The following is a 16,448-nucleotide window of genomic DNA, read 5'->3' as shown; positions in this document are numbered from 1 at the left end:
GGGGCACCGCCCTTGGCCAAGCCACACTTGTTGGTGGACTTGTCCCCCTCCAAGGGGCTGAGGGAAACCTCAACTGCTTTTCTAAAGGGGCAGGCTTGCCGAAGACAAGCACCTCGGGTAAGGGAGCAGAGCCACATAGGGCAGGTCGGGCAGCAGGCAGCCCTGAAGCTCTGACACCGAAAGCAGGGAAGCTCGGGGAAGGGAACTCACCCCGGAGAGAGAACAGCCCGGCTGGAAGCCAGGGCATGGTCTGGAGGCAGACCAAAACGAGATGGTTGGCGATGACCATTTGGTAAGTCAACTGGATCCGAGCTAGCGCTAAGCAGCTGGGGTGTCCTGCTCTATGCTGCACCGCAGGGCAATTTCAATCATCATCATGAAGGCTTGAGCTGCTGCGCAACTCAGCTGGAATAAGTCAGCAGATTAATGGCCCGGACCTAAGCCATAGCCTAGGCAGAAAACCACCGCCTTTGACGTACACCACACACAGCCAGCAGCGCCACAAAACGTCCTGTGAGCAGCAACGCCAGGAGGCTGCTGATGGACGGAGCACTAAGGAGTACAAATGCACAAAGAACAGGATCAAAGCATAAATACCAAGGGTTTTCTGAGAGTGCTGATAAACCTGCATCTTTCACAAAGGCCACATCCGCACGGGCTTGGCCTCCAACCTGGAAACACCCATTGTACTCACACAGCAGGCGGCAGCGGGTCACACAAACCTTTACTTATTCTGATTTCGAATTCGGAGGCACCTCCTTTTCAGCGGTGGCTCCAGCTCCTCTGGCCCTGTGCTGAGAAGTGGCGCGGACATAATGCACGGTGCGATGGCAGTCTTTTCTGCTGGTTTTGGCACAGGCTGGATCACGCAGCCTGCCTTGGGCAGCATCCGCAAAGCGTACGCGTGGTCCTCGTCCGCCGGGTTGTTGAGGTTGGGGTCCTGCTTGTCTCCCCCGGCCAGGGGCTCCTCCCCGCTCTTCTTGCCGGCGTCCCCATCGAGGTGGCAGTTCGAGGCGCAGTTGTTCTCCTTCACCGACTCCAGCTCGCTCACCGCCAGCTCCTCCGGGGGCTGGGTTTTTTTGGGCTCCGGGGGCGGCTCCGTGTTCTTGGAGCCCTCGCTGCTCTTGGTGCCGTTGACGATGACGTTGCACACCGCCGCTCCGGCTTCCAGGCCCGGCGTGCCGGAGGCCAAGGGGCCGGGGCAGCAGTGAGCCGCCTCACCGCACGGCAGCGGCTTGGAGTCCACCGGGCTGCAGTTGTCCCTGCAGTCGCTGCAGTTCCTTTTGTCCGAGCCCCCGAAAGCCAGGTTGACGACGCTGCTGGGCTCGCGCTCGGCTTTCACCTGGGCGTGCAAGGCCCGGTGGATCACGTTGTGCAGCCGCGAGCGGTGGCCGACCGTCAGGTCTATCACACCGTCCTGCGGGCCCTGCAGCACGCTGGGGAAACCGAATTTACTGTTCACGGGGCTGCTCGGTCTGACCGTCAAGTCAACGACTTCGTTTTTACCGTGCTCCTGCAGCACTTGGGCTTGGTTTAGGGACTGGCCCGAGCAGCTCGGCGAGGAGTCGGAGGATTTGGACGATCCTTGCTTCGACTCGCGGGGGGACGAGGAGCTGTTGGCCGGCTTCGCCCCCGGAGTCTCGCTGGAGGTGCTGGGGATGAAGCTCTCGCCGTTGCTGGAGAAGCCATTGGGGGGTTTGGAGTCGTTGATGTGAGGGATGGGGATGGGGATGGGGATGGGGACGGGCAACGGGACGATGACGGGGTATGGCACTAGTAGAGTCGGGGGTGGCACCAGCGGGGCGAGGGATGGCAGCCCGAAGTTCATCATCTGCGGCATGGGCATGGGACCATTTGGCATCATGCTGACGGGGGGAAAGGGGAGGCTGGGCAGGGGGGCTCCAGGAGGAGGGGGCGGCAGCAAGCCCGGCGGGTTCCCGGGCATGGTGGGGGTTGTAGGGGGGTGGATGTGAGGGGAGAGCATCGGCCTGTGCATGGGGCTGGAGGTGGGGCCCATATTTCGGGGCCCGCCCGGCGGCGGACCGATGCCCGGGATCATGGGATTCGACAGGGGGCTGTTGGGATTTGAGGCGTGGTGAGGCGGCCCGCGGATGAAGGGCGGCCGGATTTGCTGCATGATCTGCTGCTCCATGAATATGGGCAGAGGGACCGGCCCACGGTTTGTCATCACCATGGGAGGGCTGCGAGGCGGGACGCCGATGGGAGGCACAATGCTAGCAGGGGGCTGGACAGAGACCGGGGGAAGGTTTGGGTTCTCACTGATGGGAATAGGTTTGGGAACTGGCGTGGGGATTTTAGTGACAGAGCAGTTGGCAGTGTCAGACGGAGAGGCAGTGGTAGACGCTGATGGTCCAGGACCTTGAATTTGGCCAGCTGCAGACGCCGGGGATGGGGCTTTTCTCCGAGCATCTGCTAGCGGTATATTCCAAGAATCTGGAGTCAGCAGCTGTACCCCAGTGCCTTCTGCTTTATTTTCGACTGGAGGATGTAATGTACTGCACAGTCCAGCTGGAAGGTTGGCCTGTGTCTCTTTGTAGAAAATGTCCATTTTGTACTGATTGAGACATTTTGCACTGCAGAACTGAAGCCTTCTTTCCCCGTCCCCAAAATCCAGATACTCTTTTGTGTGTCTTATGTGCTTACACCAGTCACATACCTACAACACAGTAATAAAATCAGATCAGGCAAGAAAAGCAATCTTCTCTTCATAGTGTTATTTTTAAAGTCATTTTTTCAGTTGTTTTCTAACGACATTGTTTTTCTAGCAGAAAAATAATAGTTACATTTCCGAAAACTATTTTTTTTCCCCAAAAAAATATTGGGGAATTGAATGCTACCATGGTCTCAATCCTACCATATACAGTTCATTATATATATTATAGCTATACCACAGAGGAGACGCCTCAGCTGGCATAAACTGTTATAGCATACATATGTACGTACACAAAATCCATCTGAATATGTCTGTGATTGCTCCTCGGGGGTAATCTAAGCACACCTTTACCTGCTCTGATGCAATATTACACGGTGAGTGCGATAACTGGGAAAGGGCTCTGAAAGTTGCTGGAAATGAAAGCAAATCATCTCCGCACACTCTTATATTTTGTATTGTGTTGTACTGTATTAACAGAATTAAACAGCGACTTGGAAAAGGTGCAGAGTTTTAAAATGGCATCACTAAGCAGAAGTATCAGTCACCCGTTCATTTCTTGCCCATTATTCCAAGAGTAACTTGGAAACAGGCAGGAAATTTGTGTAAGGTTCAAATAACCCCAATTTGTGATGTTTCGGCAAGCTGGAATTATTTTCGGAGCTGTTTGCCCACTTTTGTATACCAGGCACTTTGAGTAAAACTTGCTGGCAAGCAAGGGCCTATTTAGCAACTTTTCAAATACTACAGCAAAAAGTTTGCATTGCAGGCTTTATTTTTTATTTTTTTTATGTTTCTCTCCTCTCCATTTAATCCTTTTCTGTATCACTATTGGTGTGGTAAAGGCACAGCCAATATTTTATTTTATTTTATTTTATTTTATTTTATTTTATTTTATTTTATTTTATTTTATTTTATTTTATTTTATTTTATTTTATTTTATTTTATTTTATTTTTTAAAGTAAGGCTGCAGAACTAATTAAGCCGTGAAAGGTTTTCCCAGTTGTAAACCACTAGACACCAAAGTTCAAAAAATAGTCATTCTAGGCTTCAGAATCCATTACTTCAGAGAAATTATTGTGATTTCATTAACACATTAATTTTGCAACACCAACAGCTCTCACAGATGGTGAAGACATGATCTACAATTCAAATATGACTCTTGTTTGCACAAATGCCTTTCCTTCATATGGCATTTTAAACAAGAATTAATATGAGTAATCTTGCCATAGCTATAAACAGATAAACAGATGTCAGATTTTTCAGTGCCTTACTTTTTTGACAGAATTTTACGCACACACACAGAAAACCATTTTTGTCATTTACATTAGCTCTCAAAATACTCCACTGACAGAGATTTGTGGTGCTCTCTATCAGCACACTGAGCCCATGACCATGTCAGAATACATCACGGTATTGTTTGCTCTGCCTTTTCCAAACAGCCAAGATTAGCTTGTGTTGAAATGACTATCTTTTGTAGGAAAAAAAAAAAAAAAAAAAAAAAAAAAAAAAAAAAAAAGGAATACGATTGTGAAAAGACTGCATTAAAAGGATAATTAATTTTAATAATGATCGGCCATATAAACAATTCAAAACAACATATGTCGGGCATCTGATTACCCATCTCATTTAACTCTCAGCTTTCCTTTAATATAAACAGTGGTGACATTTTTGAGTTTTCAGCAATATATCTTTAATATATATGTACGCACGCACGCACGCACACCCCCCGACAGGCTATTAGACCGCTGATTTTGACTGCGCAACCTTTGGGTTACCCGGTGTGGTGGCTGCTCCATACAACGTAGCCTGCTAAAAGTCTGCCCAGGTTTTATGGGGGTTTTGCGAGGCGCCAGCTCTCCCTCGGCTCCCGCAGCAGGGATCAGTGCTGGCGCAGCCAGCACGGGGGCTTTGCAACCCCTCGCCGCAAAGACGTGGCCGTGGGCACTGAACCATCCCGGGTATTTGGCAGGGCGATGGATTTTGCCACCCGCCCGGCAAATCAACACCGCCCCATCCCTGGATGAGCTGATGGAAACACCTTATAATTGACCTCCTGAAATTTTCTGGCTTGCCACAGCCTTCCCAAGCAGACAAAAGGGGAATTTGTGAGTCTATGCCGTGAATTAATAAGGTGCCATTCATCTCAGTAACGCTGCTTCATTTACCTTAAAGAAATTTTTGCTCCAAAGCTCACTACTGCAGCAACAAAACGCTATCTACTTTGCACGTACAGTATTGGGATGTAAACCACTGCACTGCTTCTGCAGGGCAGGCTCTTACTGCACGGGATGAGCAAAAAAGCAGGGGGTCTCCATGGGCAGGCTGTGGCAGGATGGAGCCCAGCCTAGCCCAGCGCCCATCAGAGCAGTGCCTGTTTGCAGGGGAGACACCAAGAGAGCGGTCCCGGGATGGCGAGGCCAAGGCTTGCCCTTCCATACAGGCAAAGGAAGCAAACCAGCTCTGAACTTGTATGCCCGGTGCTAAAGCAGCACCAATAAATAGGAAAGAGTAGAAACAGCCCCCATATCTTTCTAGGAAGAGCCCCTCGGTGACTTTAATTAAGCAGCCTGAAAGAAAAAAATAAAACAAAAGGAAAAGCAAAAAAAAAAAAAATCACTTGTGGATTCTTTTCTAATCATTTAATTTTATTAGTTATCAGCTGAAAAATTCACAGAAATACTTTCATGTTTTATTGCTGTATTGATTTGTTTATCTCAAGTGGGCTCCTATGTCACTGGAAGCTAAACAAATATTTTCTCTTCCTGGGTAAAATATTTCGAAATCCTGCTTAGAAATTCTCTACTGATTTCTCCTGTTTTCAATAATTCACTGCGGTACAAGAAGCCCTGAAGTCTGCCTGCCTCCCTCACGTATTGATCACAGACCTTTCTGTATATTTTATCACTAGATAAAATTAATTAAAGCCACAGAAATTAAAGGCAGTAATTCTGATCCTCTGCACATCCTGGCTGGGCCAAATATCTCATCATTATCTCATTGATTTTATGCAACATCCCAAAGTGTTGGGGTTAACATTGGTGAGAAATGTCTATCTGCTGCATCTATGTGTTTCGTTACTTTTGTGTCTAGTTATGTGAGCCATCAGTCTATGCAGATTACTTAAGATACGAGTATAAAATGTGCATGTCTCATGCAGGCATTAGGACACCTTAGGATACCACACTAAAACACAGAAAAACAGTCCCTGCCACGAGGAGGAAATTACTGGAGGAGAAAAAATATCACTTAAGAATTAATGAATCAAGTCTGTCTTACAGGATTGATCATTTAAGATGAGGTCAATGAATTTATGATACAAATGGCTATATCACTAGAGGTAATAAAATGGAGTAATATCATTCATTTTACATCTAACTAATGACGTGCTCAGAGTAATTACAGGCTGCTTCTAAAAGCCTACACTGATTAGTTCAGATGTGATAGGTGAAACATATATATCCTTCAGTTCAATACAATAACATTTTATCTATAAAATACGCGGCAAATGTCTTATTTTTTAAGTACTCGCATTCCGTACAGAGCATCATTACTCTTCATAAGCAGCTCAAAGCCTCTCTGTTCATCTATTCCTTTCGCTTCCTTTTTCCTGCCTTACCTTTCCCCTTCACCATGCAATAAGAGGGGAGCTGAGCCAGTGTGGAGGGGCTGCAAATGCCACATAGGATTTGGCTCTGCTTCCACATGGGAGCAGCTCCCCCGGATGCCATAGGTTGGCCAGGAGAGTTGGTGCTGTGGGATCATGGCCATCAGGTCTGCCCCAGCGCCCATGAAAGCGATGACCAGACCCCTTGTTATTGCAGTCACCCAGCTTCGAGCTTAACGCCGGATCCTGCTCACACTACGGCCAGCTAGAGCTTGGCCACCGGCCTCTGTAGGAGCAGGCACGAGGCTGGGGCATTTCCGAAGGGACTGAGAAAATATGTGCTGCAATGACAAGTTTCAGCCATTTCCTAACAAAGGCAATGATTTTGTACGTTTCTACCCCAAAGGAGGTGTGACCCTTAGCGCTGTGACTGACAAGGGACATAGGGCTGTGAAGCTGTCAGAGACGAAGTCTCTGGCCTTGCAAGGTGGTGCCAGACCCCCACAGCACCTCCATCTCCCTTGGAAAATACTCACAGCACTGCTCTGGGGCAAGCCCACAGCTCACCACAAGTGCCAAAGCACAAAAACTGAGTGACAGGAAGATCGGTAACGAGATAAGTGCCTATCTCACTCAGCCGTAACACAACAACCCTCAGGAAGATTGAATTCACCACACTGGGGCATGTCCAGCGCTAAACAACAGAATGAACATTTCCTTCAGTACGTTTAATGTATTTATATTTTGGTGGCGGCTTGCCAGTGCGCTACTTATAAGCTCAATGACTTGATACTATTCATCCGCTTGCCTGCGAAACGCCCGGCAAACCTACACCGTGGGGCTGCTCAGAAGACCCCGCATCAGCAGAAACCCGACTCGCGCCCGATACGGGAACACCGAGGGATCCTGTGACGCTCACACTGCTCCAGCACAAAGAGGGGATGAAAGCCGTTCCCGTTGGCATCCGTATCTTTATTTTGTCAGAGACTTGGCCGTGAGGTGACCCCGCGGGCACAACATGGACGCCCTGTGGCGCTGCACGGGGCTGGGCCTAGGCCTTCAGGCGCGGGGTAATTAATGCTGTAACCAGCTGTCAAATGCGGGTGCAAAGTTCATCCATTAGTGCCATCCACCAACAGCCTCTGAATGATAATCTCGTATCCGACGCTATTTCATTAAGAAATACGCGTGCTAAAAGATATTTGCAGCAAAGGCTGTCAGGTTTTTGACGCCTGCCAAAGGCTGGATGCGGCAGCAGTCTAGATAGTAGGAAATGGCTTGAAATACTCAGAGAGGTTTCTAGCAAATATCCACTTGGGTCACACCAGCACTCTCACACAACTCAGCCTCACTCCCCTGTGCCCGGATCACCCAGGCTGTCGCACAGACACCACAGTGCCTTGCCACCCAGTCTCAGCAGGGCAAGGCTGCAAAGCATCACCAGCAAGACACCAGGGAAAATCTCAGTGTGTTTAAAGGAAAGAAAGCAGACCTGCATGTCCTGAAGCACCAAGTGCCTAGCTGTCTTTAAAGGGTGAAGGAGTATAAAACCTCCCTCAGCTACCCTCACCAGCACCCTCAGCTTGTTGGGCAGCATGGCTTCCTGCTGCCTTGCTCCCTTTCTCCGCCATCAAAGCTTCTCTTCAGAGCAAGCCACCCAAAAGGCAATAGTCATCTCTAAGCAAATCCCCTCACAGATCCCACCCGGGGTGCTAAATCCTGTGCAGAGCTCCATCTCCTCAGCCTGTTGCACGACCAAGCATGGAGAAGAAGCTTTGGGCCAAGAGCCTTATCTTGAGCACTGATGCGTTCAACACCTGTGAGCAGGGAGAAACTCTGGGTTGGATCAACTCCAGCAAACAGCAGCAGCCACCCAGAGGTCTGTCCCAACACTTCATCCCCACCCCATTCACCTCCTGGGGGCTGCCCCATGGAGATAATCCCTCAGAGGGACGGCAGGAGGGTACCCTCAGCTGTGTTTGCCTCAGCTCCAAGGCGCCCGAGCTCCCTTTTAGCATTTTCTGACTCAGAAAGAAGATGAATATTAAGAAGCAGAAGCTAGGCACCCTGCTGTGCCATCTGGGAAACCGAGCACGTGGAGATTTCCAGCAGGACATGGCCACGCTCTGCTCAGATGTGCAGGGTCAGAGTGAGGAGGAGGAGGTGGGTGTGCTCCACCCAGAGACAACAGCAAAAGACAAACTCCTTTGAGAGGTTAGCAATAATCAGCACAGTGGAATTCATAACTGAAAGGCTTTTTTTATTTTCTTTACAAAATGCTGTTGTGCTTTTTTTTTTCTTCACAGGGCTTCCTCAGGAGGGCTTCCTCCTGAGAAAAACATAGTGTCTGGGGAGGGGACGCAGAGCTCAGCATGTCCAGCACCATGTGCTGGCCCACAGGGAGGGACGCAGACTGCACCAAGAGGCAGGAGCAGCTCACAGCATCTACTTTCAAGACAGCTGTAACCAAAATTCATGCCTCAGCCACCATTACTGAGAATTAATGCTCTTTCACCACCAAATCTCAAATAATAGGTGGCATCCAGCACGGTGGCTCTAAGCAGTTATCCAGGCTGGATCACCATTTGCAGCGTGCTTATTGCACAGCATTCGGCGTGTTTATTGTGTCGGGGTTTTGCTGCCCAAGATGCCTCATGATAATTTTTCATTACGATTGTTCCACTTGAATGGAATGATTATTATAAAAAAATAAATAAAGAAATAAATAAAAGTCATTCCAGCTGAAACCTGCTGCGAAGGAACCCTGAGGCAGGCTCTAACTGTGAATGTGGTTATAATACAGCTCGTAGCAATGCTAGGTGTGAATGGAAACAGATTTTTACAATGTTTGTAGCTTTGTGCAAAAACAGTTTACAAAACAGAACACTGCAGTCGCCTGCAACTTAAAACCGTCCTGCAACAAATTTCAAGTTTTTTCAGCCTTTTCTGCTCGCTTGCTTTTCCTTTTGGTGATGTAACCCCCCTCAACTTTTCTACCTGAAATCCTTTACTGCAGCTTTTTGAGGAGCGAATACTGAATTTCTGTCATTTAAATGCAAGACCTACCCTGTCTCCATTTTTCACTCTAATTATGCAAAACTCTAAGCTACGTGAAGCATAAGGAGAAAATAGAGCTATTTGGCAATTAATGGCTAATGATAAACTGATTTCATCTTTGAATCATTGCGGTTGTCACCTGTGTTATTTAAAACACAGTCTTTTCACTTGCGCTCCTTTGTTTTGAAGGGCTTTTTAGTGCTTCTGGCCAAAAGCAATGAGTCTAAGTTATGCTAATGCCCAGTGGAAATCCAGGTTGGTTCTCGTTTCATCAGAGTGGCTACACATTTGATTTTGCGTATAAACAGCTGAGCTCTGTGTTTCCAGCTTCAGTCTGAGCCTTTGAAACCGCAGGAAGAACTCTGGATCTGAAAGCAGTGGTGAAGCCCACAGCCTGGTGGGCAAAACTTCAGGGAAAATGGATGTAGTGTGACGGGGGATTTGCCAAGAGGGAAGTTCTTCTCCCCAGAAGCCTTCCTGTCTGAAATAACACAGAATGGGACAAGAACAGCGTTTAAAGCTTAAAATCGGTAATGTGGGGTTTTTACACACATGCTACAGAGGAGCTGATTGCAGGGCACATCCACACTGCTGTTTCACTACTGATGGCTATGGCCATCACGCCAGCAGTGCCATAAGCCCTGAATACAATTAACAGGCTGCAGAAGATGAAAGAAGGGAAAGAAGGTGATTTTCCTTTTCTGTGATCCTTGAGCTGCTCATGCCACGGTGAGAGCTTTGCTTCTTCCTAAAGGTGACAGGAAAGCGCCTCCTCAAACTGCTGCCGCTACAGCCCTGCAAAGCAGGAGCAGTGAGAAGTGCTGTGAACACCTTGAGAAGAGGACAAGGACTGTCGGCGCTGAATGCTCAGGAAACCAAAAGAAAGAAAACAAAGCCAGCGGCTGGAAAAAACACTTTAGGGGCCTGTAAGTGCTCCTTCACAGCGTCTCATGCCTGCCACCTCTTTGGGGCTGCAGGGGAAGGTTGCAGTAGGACATCCCCATCTCCCTCTCTCTCAGAGAGTGGAAATGCCTTTCCTCTCCAGCCCTGGAGCCCCACGCTCCCAGCCAGGGGCTGCAGGACACAGCCGAACACCACTGCAGGTTTTTTCTGCAGGGCAGATGTCAGCCAGTAGAAGAGGAGGAAATAATGGAGCCTGCACGCTTTCCAGCACTCTCCGCAAGAAGCCCCAGCAACCACAGAAAGGAAGGGCAACTGCGAGCCATGAACACTGCAAATGCTTCCAGCAAATTGCTTTGAGAACCACAGGTGCCGTTAAGCACAGGAAACTTGAAGGCAAAATAGGAGAGGAGCACTTTGCTAACCTTGAATAGTGTCTCCCTTAGAAAATGACCAAAATCTTCACTTTTAACAACCTCACGCTACCACGTCTGCAGACATCTTCAGAAGCCAGATGAAGATTTATATTCTCTAATTAATTCACTTTCTTATTCAGTGCCCGAATAAACATGTTCACCCTATTTTTCTGAACAAAACTTTATTCTGGTCATATAGCAAAGTAACATTGTGAGACGGAAAATAACCCATGTGGCTCATCTGTCTAGAATTTATATCTAGTAATATCTTATATGTATTTTTTCTCCAATATATTTTCCTTTTAATATTCAAGAGAATATAAAAATAACAATAAAACCCCCTCCATTATGTTTCCAGTGGCTCATAAGATGGTTGACAGGACTATAAATGTAATAATGAGGAGGTTTGAGGGGCAGGTTAATGTTTTTTGCTAACACATGATGCTTTCGCCTAAGGCTTTGCTGGAGGCCAGTACCACTTCACCTGGACTGAAATCACCACTGAACGCCCATTAAATCACTCAGACTTAAATGTAACACCACTGGGTCCAGAAAATATTACTGTAATCCAGATTTGAAATATCATTAGTCTGAGGAATAGCAAGTAGGAATGCAATCTGAAACCTCGAGAAGTCTTTATTTACCTGCAATGAAGAGTTTTAGGTCTAATTCTTCCTCTCACCTCTGCCATTTCAGTGTGCTGTAACCCTCACAGTGTTGTTTCTTCTGATTTATGCCTGGACAAGCAAGAGGCTTGCAGAATAGAAGTCTCTGGGTGCTTTGCACTACATATATACCTTCAAATATATATATGTGGAGTATACATATATATATTTTCCACCTGTCTATCTAGGTCGGGGATCTTCAGACTTTATTATTACATGGTAATCTTTGTCATGCAATAACATCTAGAGGCCAGGACCACTTGCTATAAAATTTACATTACCACAGCGTGGGCTGCAGCAGAACTCTCGCCACCTACCTGGGGCAGGCCCCCTGCACACTTTTCCCCACCTTTCCCAACCATATAAAATCCTTGAGGGACTACATCAGCTGCCAACTTGGAAAAATAGCGTTAGGGAAATATTGACTTGATTAGGGAAAGATTGACTTGAGCGTTAGTAAAAATGGATGAGAAAAAAAAAAAAGATCAAAACTTTCCAAGAGGAGCTTTGCCGGGTTTCGGTCTACGAGGCTTTGAAGGGAGTCAAAACTGTTCCAGATTTGACTGCTTGTGATTCACACGTGGGGAATTACTGGTTGGTGATGGTACGCACCAGCCCGCACCCCAGCTTGAAGAGCAGCCTCCTCTCTGGAAACCACATCTGATTAGAACAACCCTGGGCCAGATCCAAAACGCGCCTGGATCAAGGGAAAGTTTCTCACATCGGTTTCGGAGCGGGGCTGGGACGTGTCCCATCCGTGCAGATTGGGCATGGAGAGTGGAACTCATTTTCCTGCTTCCCCTGGGGTCGGGGTCTGGAGAAGATGAAGCCAAGCACGTGCAGTCACTCTGCCTCGCACACAGATTCTGCATCCCTCCAGCTCCTCCTGCTCCGAAGCTCGGATCCTGGCTGAAACCCAGAGCCCACTGGTGCGGTCCCGGCGCCCCTTCCCCTTCTCTGAGCACGAAGTCACAGGCTCAGGGAGGCTCCCACTGAGCGACTGCTAGACTCGCTCTACGCACTGCCACGTGGAGCAGGTATGGCTGAAATTAGGGGCAGGGAAAAGAAAAGGTGGGGAAAGCAACAGCATGCATGTCCTCCAGATTGGGAGAGAGAGGAGAGGAGAGGAGAGGAGAGGAGAGGAGAGGAGAGGAGAGGAGAGGAGAGGAGAGGAGAGGAGAGGAGAGGAGAGGAGAGGAGAGGAGAGGAGAGGAGAGGAGAGGAGAGGAGAGGAGAGGAGAGGAGAGGAGAGGAGAGGAGAGGAGAGGAGAGGAGAGGAGAAAAACAAGAAAAAAAAAAAGAAAAAAAAAAAACAGAAAAGAAGGGGAAAAAAAGCAAAAGAAAAGGGCAAAAAAAGCAAGAGAAAAAGCAAAAGACAAAGAAAAAAAAAGAAAGAAAAAAGAGAAAGAAGAAGCAGAAAAAGAAGAAAAAGAAGAAAAAGAAGAAGAAAGATGAAAAGGGAAAGGGAAAGGGAAAGGAAAATAAAAAAAGAAAAAGAAAAAGAAAAGAAAGAATGAAAAAGAAAAAGAAAAAGAAAAAGAAAAAGAAAAAGAAAAAGAAAAAGAAAAAGAAAAAGAAAAAGAAAAAGAAAAAGAAAAAGAGAAAAAGAAAAAGGATAAAGAAATAAAGTGTTTACTCTGTTGCTGGTAGGAGGGTTTTACCATGACTATTACGGCCACTAGCTATCTTAAACCACCGTTTTCCAGGATTTTAGTCTTAAAACTAACAAACGAGGAGTTACGCAGGCCTGAAACTGCAGCCTAGAGCCGAACACACGGTGAAGTACTGTGTGTGAAAGCTTCCCAGCCCTCTTCCACTGCTGCCCCTCGTGTTTCACCAAGGCCATTCCTGCCGTGCGGCCGGGCCTGCTGTCACAGCACGTGCTGGCCGTGTCGAGGGGCAGCCCCTCCGACAGAAAACAGAAAATCCCCGAGTAACTTTGCACAGGGGGACGGGTAGGGAGTGAAATCATCTGGATGGCCCAATTTTAGGCATTGCCTTTGGTCACCCAGCTCAGGGGCAGGCTGTAGGCATCTCTGGAGGGAGGATCAAGGCAGCCACGTAATGAGGAGCCTCTGAATTGGTGCCGGCAGGCTCTTTCTCTCCACTGATTACAGAAGGAGCAAGTTAACAGGCTCGTATGCTCTTTACCTTCACTCTGTATCTTTAATCCTCCTCTTAAAATGGGGAGAAGGCTTCCCCTTACCCAGCTCGCCTACTCAGAGCATGAGGTGTTTGAAACGGGGATCAGGTTTTCCTGCAAGTGTTTAGGGCATCGCAGGGTGGCCCTCAAACCACCACTATCACGTGAACAAAGTGCAATCACGAGGGGCTTTGCCCAAGCCCAGGCTTTAGGATTTGGTCCTCTGCAGTGCGTGTGCACACCCGCACCCTCGTATACCCCTTGCTATATGTGAAACGCTCGTTGCAGGACGCCAGACAGTAATTGGGGAAAGGAAGACAGAGTTTAGTGCAGAGTTTAGGCGACGTGACTGGGAATATCGGCTGCTGTTCACATTCACCCTGCACATTTATCACCCTGCCATATAGGAAGGGAGACGGCTGGGAGGTGGGGACATGCCAGTTAACCTCAGGCACTTGTCCAAGCACAACGAGAGAGCCGAGGTACGCACAAGGGCTGAAATTCCATTATAGGTTTTAAATAATTAAGCACGACATGTTTGGGAGCTCATTCCTTCCTATTCCTTGTTAAATAATTAATCTGTATTTACATCTATTGAACTTCATGAAGCTGTACACATAACAAATTTGCGTCAAGTTGCAGAAGGAAGATTTGCTTGTCTGACAGCACCACAAATGTTTCCTCTTCTATACAGTAGCTGCGGATACGTGGGATCAGTCATAATCCAATTCGGCTCGATGCTGCACATCGCAGACACGCGTGCAAGGGGCTTTCTAGCAGTTATTCACAAGTAATCACAACACCAAGAGAAGCTGCAAATCCCCAGAGGACAAAATGTGCTTCTAACAAACGCCTTAGAATAGCAAGAAGTGATTTGAGTTAGAAAAGAGTAAAAAAAATATATATAATGTGCTGTTCCTATTGAACATATGCATGACATTCAGGCTAATGGGACGTAATGTATAAACCTTTACCTAGAGTGCTTCTCTTCCTATGTTATTTCCCTCTGTTTACCTCAGGCTCGAGCTGAAGAAGGTGTCACACACCCTGCAGGTCCCACCTAGCTGGAGCTGCACGCGATGCACCCAGCCAGCTCTGCTCAGACCTTTGGCACAACGAGGTGCCGAAAACGGGCTCCCGAAACCCCAGCTCTGCCCTGGGAGATGGCTCTGCAGCAACGGCATCAGGCTTACACGCTTATCGCGCACGTGATTTCCAGCTCGTGTTGGCTCCTATTTATAAGTAAGCAGATAGATGTGCATTCACTTAGGCAATTCTAGCTGGCATTCCTGCAGACTCGGTCCGAAAGCACAATGGAGTTATTTCCGTCTCAAACAGAATTACGCCTAATAGAAATGCTGCTGGCCAAACAGTTCCTTCAATTATAATAAATGGAGCAAAGCTGCCTTCAAACTGAGATCTCAGTTACACCTGCACAGTTATTCTGGAAGTTAATTAGATTGCACAGGGGTAAATATGGACTTAATGTGCTCTTCAGAGGCCTCGTAATGGCAGAAGACGTATTAGGGATAGAGTAAAGAAACCGGCTTCGCTTTCAAACCCCTGGCGGTCTTTGCAACGAAGGGAGAAAAACCATCTGCACCTGGAGGTGAAGCAGCCCGGTGCTGGAAATCATCGAAGGAAAGCCAGTCGCCATTCTGCTCCGTGGCAATCCCACACCGGCACCTCGCAGGGTGCACTAAAACACTCCTCCCAGTGCTCTTATTTTGTAATTGTCTAAAAAAACCACACACAATAATGCATAAATCAAGGACAGCCACCAGGTCCCAGAATGACGACTCTCCCGTTTGCTCCCGAGCTCCATTGTGGACAATTATTTGGGAGCCTCATTGCAGTAGATAGACAGGGTTCTGGGACTTCTATCAGAGGTGTTGGTTTAGAGATCGGTGCTTCTTAAAAATGCCTCTCTCCCCGCCCCCAGAATTCATGTTTTCACATAAATCCTGATTTTGGCATCCTCCTTTATTGTGGAGACATCTTCTGTGTGCTTGCTGGCTTATGCAAATCAACCAAATGTCCTATAAATTAGCCTGGAAATGCCGGGGATAATGAGCAGCGCGGTGTTAGAGGAAGGGCCCTGCCCAGGCGGGGAGAGCAGGAGGGCGCCGAGCCGCACAGCAAGGCAGGACATGGTGCCTCCCGTCCCAAAAAGCAAGGCTGACTGACCAGGATTGAGAAAAGGAGATACCTACAGATCAAAATCCGTGGTAATTACGTGGGGGGAAGACAACGTGCCCCTAGCTGCTGAAATGCAAGCCCGCAGATCTCGGCTGTCTGGGCCAACACGTGCCACACCTTGCCCGTTTCCCCTCCCTGGGATGGAGGCAATACCTGGAGCCTCCTCCCCGCTGGATTTTAAGAAGAAATGTTTCTGTGGGCTGCACGCACACAAAGGGCTGGTTTCTCTGCCCCCGGCTCAGGCGGTGCGGGCGGAGGGGCGTGAGGCGACCCGTAATAAATCAGCCGCCGGCTCACAAGCGCGCTGCTCGCTCTCGGTGCGCGCCTCGTTGGCACCGCGCGCAGAATAATTACAGCTAGATTGAATTGGTGTGTGGGCACCTCAATTTGCAACATTACAATAATTAAATGACGCCGGTGTTCGGAAGGAGGGTATCTGAGAAATAAAGTGCTATTAGCACGGCTCGGCAGGGACGGCGCTCTCACAGGTCCTGTACCCCGTGTCCTGCTCTGGCTGTGTCCTGCAGCCATCCGGCCCCGGCCAGCAGCGACGTGGGCAAAAGGGGTGAGATGAGGGCAAACGAAGCAGGAGGAATTTATCATCACGATTCCATATCAGCCTCAGAAGGGCAAATATCTCCCTCGTACGAGCACGGGGCAGAGACAAAGAGAGATGAGGGGACTTGGCTGGAGAAACGGGCCGAGATGCTGGCAGCGGGGCAGGTGAGAGGCAGCAGCCGTGCTCAGCGGTGCTGGCAGCAGCTGTTTCAATAACGTTTGAAACCCTCCT

The 16,448-nt window shown here is 48.3% G+C and overlaps 1 protein-coding gene across 2 annotated transcripts in view; it reads right to left on the bottom strand.

The window, feature by feature from the left end:
* The window catches only part of SOBP (sine oculis binding protein homolog), a 96,256-nt gene that overhangs the window by 13,792 nt on the left and 66,016 nt on the right, over nucleotides 1-16,448 (bottom strand). For both annotated transcript variants that reach the window (XM_084514728.1, XM_084514727.1), the window contains one exon: nucleotides 723-2,677. In XM_084514728.1, coding sequence (XP_084370854.1) covers nucleotides 725-2,677 — 1,953 coding nt within the window. In that variant the 3' untranslated portion in view covers nucleotides 723-724. The remainder of the gene's footprint in view (nucleotides 1-722; nucleotides 2,678-16,448) is intronic.

This window comes from Aythya ferina (assembly GCF_964211825.1).
Source record: "Aythya ferina genome assembly, chromosome: 3".
Lineage (NCBI taxonomy): Eukaryota > Metazoa > Chordata > Aves > Anseriformes > Anatidae > Aythya > Aythya ferina.
Note: the sequence above shows the minus strand (reverse complement) of the source record. Positions and strands in the feature narration are given on the sequence as shown.